The sequence below is a fragment of the Tachypleus tridentatus genome, chromosome 13 (assembly GCF_004210375.1).
Source record: "Tachypleus tridentatus isolate NWPU-2018 chromosome 13, ASM421037v1, whole genome shotgun sequence".
NCBI classification, from domain to species: Eukaryota; Metazoa; Arthropoda; class Merostomata; order Xiphosura; family Limulidae; genus Tachypleus; species Tachypleus tridentatus.
The window spans coordinates 270,424,261-270,431,419 of NC_134837.1; the positions used below are offsets into that span (position 1 = coordinate 270,424,261).

Below are 7,159 nucleotides of genomic sequence, written 5' to 3' on the forward strand. Positions count from 1 at the left end.
TTTATACAAAGTGTTTATTTATGTGTGTATTTGCATATTTCCTTTCTTTAGTGATTACTTGAATACAATGAAGATGACTATAATTCAAAAGGAACTAACTCAATTACAAAAAGACAATGCATCTGTAGTTTCCTTTTCTCAACCAACAGAGATCTCGGGATTTTCACTCAGTGAATTTGAAACTTCTTCCCAAGGAGTTAACTACATCTCTTCTCACACTGTTTTGAATGAACACTCACATTTTGCTGTTTCAGTACCTCAAAAGTAAGCTGTTATGATTGCTTTATATTCTTCACAATTGCTGTTAACAGTATATACAGTTACATCAGGAAAATATTTTACGATATTCATGACATACGTACGTGAAATAATAAGTATTTGTTTTTAACAAACACAGTAGGCAAACAACCGCTGAAAAGTAAGATAAAACTTTTATTTACCATTACACACTTTCAGGAAAAAATTTTTTATATAAATACGTTTGTAATAACAAAGAGAAAATCATAAATTACTACAACAGTACAACAGAATTCCATTATAATTTATCATGCTTAGTAACTAATCTGTATTAGGGTATAAATCAATATGTTTTGACCTCACTAATGTCTTACTTTACTCTAGCATAAAAAGAAAGACATTCTTCTGTAAATACTTTACAGAGGTTGATAAAACCACTAGGGGGGTGGGGCATTCTGAGCTTTCAGTTATAAACATGTCACAGAGCTAAGTAGGTGTATATAGCAAGTATTTCCAAAAGTGCAAGAGGTGGGTGAAGCCACCATGATTGATTCAACATTTAAATATATCAATATCTCACAAAATAGAAATGATGGGAGGTTCTTAAATTCTAGCTTGTAAGTATCATTAATATGAGTATTTAATTTGGTAGAAACTGTAGACTTTGTATTTTGACAACACAGACATTTAATTTGAACCAAAGCTACATTTAACATACCATGTGATACACAAAAAATAGATATTTAGGTGGTTCTTTTCGGTATTTACCTTTAAATTATGAAATTGATCAATGAATAATACTAAAATATGAATTATAATCTACAGCTTAATGCCAATCCTATTGACATACATTTGTAAAATAGTTCAATAAAATGTTGAATGTGAGTCTATAAACCCAGTAACATGGCCTTTGACCTGGGATCATTGGAAGACCCATGTCTGTAGGGATAAGGAATTGAATATTTAAATATTTTACACATCTGATCAGTGTCTACAGATAACTTATCTACTATTTTCACAACAAATAATTGTTGTTATTTCCTTACAAAATTTACTTTGAAATTTGTCACCAAATTGTCATTATTTCTTCTCTCCATATGTCGGAAAACATTAAACCTAATGAAACAATGATCACTTGTACCCAGATGTTCCACAGTTTCCACCATCTAAATCCTTCTCTCCATATGTAGGAAAACATTAAACCTAATGAAACAATGATCACTTGTACCCAAATGTTCCACAGTTTCCACCATCTAAATCATTTTTATATGTGAATTTAACAAATCTGAAACAGCATTACTTGTAGTTGGTTCCTTAACTGATATGTGAGGAAAGTCATCTTAAACAGTTTCTAAAAACCTTTTCTCTTCATGGTTTCACTCTAGCATTTTCAAATCTATATGTCAAAAATTAAAATCACCTATAATTATGACTTCAATAACAGCTGTAAAGTTTCTCACTAATTTTGTTGGTATCATCTGGTGGTCTGTAACAAATTCTCACTAAAAGCCTCTTTCCTTTATATCCACTAACAGAAACCCAAATGAATTCAATATACTTGCTATTATCTTTCATATCCTCAACTTCAACGGGATGTAACTCACATTTTACACTTAAAGCCCTCTTTTTAATACATATTCTATCCCAATTAAATAGCCTAAACCCTAAATATCAAAGAAATTTCAATAATCAGAATAATTTACATTTAACTATATTTCATTTATTCCCATTACATCACAATCTTTTGTTCCTACCAGTGCTCTAAAGCCATCTGTTTTATTTCTTATACACTTCTGGTCAAAATCTTAAGGCTAATGAACATAAAGAAAAAATATGCATTTTGCATTGTTAGACTCAACCACTTATTTGAGTAAAACTTCGAAAGATGAAAATAAAAACTTTCAGCATTTAGTAGGAAAATATGAACACTATGAAATTACCCTAAATACTAGCTGGTCAAAGTTTAAGACCATACTGAAAGGAAGTATTAATTGGTAAACATATAACAAAATTTAGTCATTTATGTTCAAACATTAGCATTGTCAACATCTCCACTGACATCTCCTGTGTTACATTGGGTAAAAACATGACAAAAACTAAAAGTTGAGAGTTTGAACATGGCAGCATTGTTGAGCTGCAAAAGCAAGGTCTCTCTCAGTGTACCATCGCTGGTGAGATTGGGCAGAGTAAAAGTGCTGTTGCAAATTTCTTAAAAGACCCTGAGGGATACAGAACAAGAATTTCAAGTGGTCAGCCAAGAAAATTTTGCCGACATTGAGCAGAAGGATTTAATGGGTTGTCTGGCAAGACACCAGCCAATCGTCAAACCAAATTAAGGCCCTACGAATGCAGAATACAGCTCAAGAACAATACGATGGCATCTATGAGAGAAAAGCTTTAAAACCATAAACATCTTCAAAAGCCACGCCTCCTTCCACCACGGTTAAACTTTGCTGAGAAGCACCAAACATGGGGACGTAAGAAAGTGGATGAAGGTTTTGTTCTCTGATAACAAAAAATTTAACCTGGATGGTCCAGATGGCTTCAATGTTACTGACACGATAAGGATATCCCACTGGAGACATTTTCTGCACAACACAGTGGAGGAGGTTCCACCATGATCTGGGGTGCTTTCTCCTTCCATGGAACAATGGAGCTTCAGGTTATACAGGGGCGTCAAACAGCAACTGGCTACACTGGCATGTTGGAGAGAGCATCTTTATTGACTGAAGGCCCTCGCATTGTGAAAATGACTGGATCTTTCAGCAGGACAATGCCTGCAGGACAAAGGACTTTTCATGGCGAATAACGTGATTCTTTTGGACCATCCAGCGTGTTTGCCCAAACTGAACAATTGAAAATGTTTGGGGCTGGATGGCAAGGAGAGTCTATAGAAATGGACGTCAATTCCAAATAGTGCATGATCTTTGTGAAGCCATCTTCACCACTTGGAATAACATTCCAGCCAGCCTTCTGCAAATGCTTATATTGATCATGCCAAAGAATGTTTGAAGTTATTCGCAATGACAGCCATGCAACTCACTACTGAGACCTCTTGTTAGACATTTCCTACCCTGTTTAGGACTTCTTTTTGGTGTGGTCTTAAACTTTTGACCAGCTAGTAATTAGGTTAATTTCATGGTATTCACATTTTCCCTACTCAATGCTAAAAGTGTTTTATTTTTACTTTCCCTTTTATTTTCATCTTTCGAGCTCTACTCAAATAAGTGGTTGAGTGTAACAACACAAAATGCATATTTTGTCTTTATGTTCATTGGCCTTAAGAGTTTGGTCAGCAGTGTATATCTAGCATTATATTTAGCCCTAGTCACCTACTTATAACTCCATCCCCATACTTAATTCTCTGCATTATCCCTGACAAAATTAAGTCATGGACTTTCTTTTTAAATACCTTTATCAACCTTTTCAACTTATTAATTAGTTACTCTGACCTATCTTTCTGTACATCATTAGCCCCTACATACACAACAAAAACTGCATCTCTGCTAGTCCCCTCTATTTTATCTACTGCTCTGCCAGTTATATCCTCCTCCAAGGTAACACAATTTAATTTTTTTTACCATATTTACCCTACAAACTATCCCATTCATAGGCTTTGTTTAGGTATCACCTATAACTTTCATCTCCTTAAGTTTATTTTCCACATTCTTTTCTGCCCGTTTAGTTTTCCTTTTCTCCAGTAGTTCCTCATTTACGTAAACCAAGGGCTGAAGTCTTTTAACTCAACAGAGTAGGCTCATTAACAGTTAAATTCACTACTTTTAGTCCTAACAATACTCTTTCTAACTTCTCAGAAACCAATTTTAACTGCCATGTTCCTTGCACATAAAAGTGTAAGCTTCTTTTTGAATACTGCTACCATTTCCCACAGTCTATACTTCTCTTGTCTCTACTTTACTTAGGATATCCTCCAACCTACAAAGTCTATATAACAGTCACACATCTTCACTACTAGCTTCCTTAAAAGTACATGACATTTGTAAGTTCTCAGTTAAAACCCATAACATTTAAAAAACTGTGAACACTTTATTCCTACACTTGTATCAAATACCAGTAGCCTGTTATTGATACTTTGACTATTAAGCCTAATGTTTAAGAATAAATTATATTAATTTTTTGGCACTACTTTGTCTTCACTGTAAAGTAATTATGTTTATTTTATTTATATACAACTTAGAAATATAGCTGTATTAGAAGGGACAATAACTAGACTTTACTTTGATATATACATAACATTAACAATACAATGTATTTAGCTTGGTTTATGTTATAACCTAGGTGTATCTATAAACTGAATTTAAATTAATAGATATAAGTTCAGGTAAACAAGTTAATTATTAAAACACCAAAAGACAATAAACTAGATTTTATATTATATTTATTTAATAACATAATGTATTTATCCTGTTCTTCAAGTTACAAGATGAATTATATCAAACCCTAAACTACCATTACACTTGCAAAGCCTAATTTAAAATTGTAGTACAACTTACACCACTAACTCTAAAGTTAAAACTTTGACTGACTTACTTTCATTTACCAAAATTACTATGCATAGTAATTGTGTTATTTAACTCAAACTACTACAAATTATAATAGTAATATTAAACAACTTTCAGAAATCCACAAGAGCTTGTTACATAAATATGACAAGGTTGTTTAAAACTGTCTGATACATAAAGTAAGTTTTAAACTTTGATATATATATATACACTTATCCAAAACCTAAGAAACATTTTGTAAACCCGTTGTAGCTTGTACCCTAGGATCTTTTTTAAAAATTATGGTTATAATAGATACATTTGCACACACATGGTAAAGGTATGTGGACATGCCTTCTAATTAGTGGGTTCAACTATTTCTGCCATATCCATTGCTAACAGGTGCATAAAATCAAGCATACAGCCATGCAATCTCTGTAGACAAACATTGGCAATAGAATGGGTTGTACTGAAGAGCTCAGTGATTTGTAACATGGCACTGTCACAGGATGTCACCTTTCCAACAAGTCAGATGGTCAAATACCTGCCCAGCTAGAGCTGCTGCAGTCAACTGTAAGTGCTGTTATTGTGAAGTGGAAACATCTATGAGTAACAACAGCTCAGCCACAAAACAGTAGGCCACACAAGCTCACAGAACAGGACTGTCAAGCACTGAAGTGCATAAAAATTGTCTATCCACAGTTGCATCACTCACTACCAAGTTTCAAACTGCCTCTGGTAGCAACATCAGCACAACAACTGTTTGTTGGGAGCTTCATGAAATAGGTTTCCATGGCCTAGCAACCCATTTACACAAGCCTAAGATCACAATGCCAAGCGTGGCGGGTGGTGTAAATCACACACTATTGGACCCTGGAACATTGGAAACTCATTTTCTGGGTTTGGCAGATGCCAGGAGAATGCTACCTGTCTGAATGCATAGTGCCAACTGTAAAGTTTTGTGGAGGAGGAATAATGGTCTGGGGCTGTTTTTCATGGTTTAGACTAGGCTCTTCAGTTCCAGTGAAAGGAAATCTTAATGATAGAGTGTAAAATGACCAGACCTTTTCACCCAACCTTATTAATGCTCTTATGGCTGAATAGGAGCAAATCTTTGCAGCCATGTTCCAAAATCTAGTGAAAATCCTTCCCAGAAGAGTGGAGGTTGTTATATCACCAAAGGTGGGACCAACTCCATATTAATGCTCATGGTTTTGGAATGAGATGTTCAACAAGTACATATGAGTGTGATGGTCGGGTATCCACATACTTTTGGCTATGTAGTGTATATATATGTGTTCAGATAGTACTGCAGTAGTTGAACACTTTGAAAGAAAAAATGTTAATTTTTAAGGTCAATATGTATTTCATAATTAATTTTGCTTTATTGCTTGAAATGTTCATGTATTATAGGATTTCTCCAAAGATATGTTTTAGTAAAATTGATGTAGAGGTCTACTTTGCAATCATATCTCCACTCTTTTCAGTCTATCCTAGATTGGTTCTGATTTACATAACTTTAAAACTGACAGTTGTTGAGTTTCATTTTTGTGATGTATTATGGTTGTGTGTTGATCTGTTAACCCCTCAACAGAAATGAAGTATGGAATAATGTGTTTAGATTAACGAGTGTATATTGAGAATAAATTAAGTCTAAAATCTGTTTATTTGTCATGTCATTTTGATAATCACTCATGGATTTTCCATTTTAGATCTGGAAGAACAGTGTTTTGTAATAACTGTTTTCATAATGGCGTAACTGTGGGGCAAACATACCCTGACTACTCCTTTCTCTCGCACCAAAAAATCTGTTTTTCAAAGGTGAGCTAGCATTAGAAGACACAGGTGTTATATCTTTCACTGACCACATAACCATATTTTAATTTTATCTTTATAAAATTTGGCAGACTTTAGTAACTATTATAAGTGTTTGGTACACAAAGCAAAATCAGATTTTTTAATGAAGTATCTTTACTAAAGATTTATCCACGTCTTGGAGGGGTGTTAGGAATACCTAGAGAAGGGAGAATACCACGTCTTGGAGGGGTGTTGTATAAATTAGAGAAGAGGGAACACCACGTCTTGGAGGGGTGTTAGGAATGCGTCTTGGAGGGGTGTTAGGAATGCCACGTCTTGGAGGTGTTAGGAATACCACGTCTTGGAGGTGTTAGGAATACTTAGAGAATAAATATCATAATTCTCATACTAGGAAAATTGTAGATTTTTATTATTATTATTATTCTTATAAAAAATTCATGTTAACACTTAATATTAACATATGGATTATCAGATATGTTTTTATAATATATTTATTGGTGTATTAGGGAAAAGAAGTGTAATTAAATTTTGATTATAATTTACTCATGATGTTCAGTAAATTATGTCTATGGAAAGAAGTTTCATATTATTTAGCATAACTG

At 33.8% G+C, this 7,159-nt stretch overlaps 1 protein-coding gene across 1 annotated transcript in view; it reads left to right on the top strand.

Moving 5' to 3' along the window:
* Nucleotides 1-6,836, top strand: part of LOC143236560 (uncharacterized) — a 64,637-nt gene extending 57,801 nt beyond the window's left edge. The window contains exons 10-12 of the mRNA XM_076474863.1: nucleotides 52-264; nucleotides 6,452-6,560; nucleotides 6,720-6,836. Of these exons, the coding sequence (XP_076330978.1) occupies nucleotides 52-264; nucleotides 6,452-6,560; nucleotides 6,720-6,836 (439 nt within the window). The remainder of the gene's footprint in view (nucleotides 1-51; nucleotides 265-6,451; nucleotides 6,561-6,719) is intronic.
* Nucleotides 6,837-7,159: the final 323 nt, after the last annotated feature.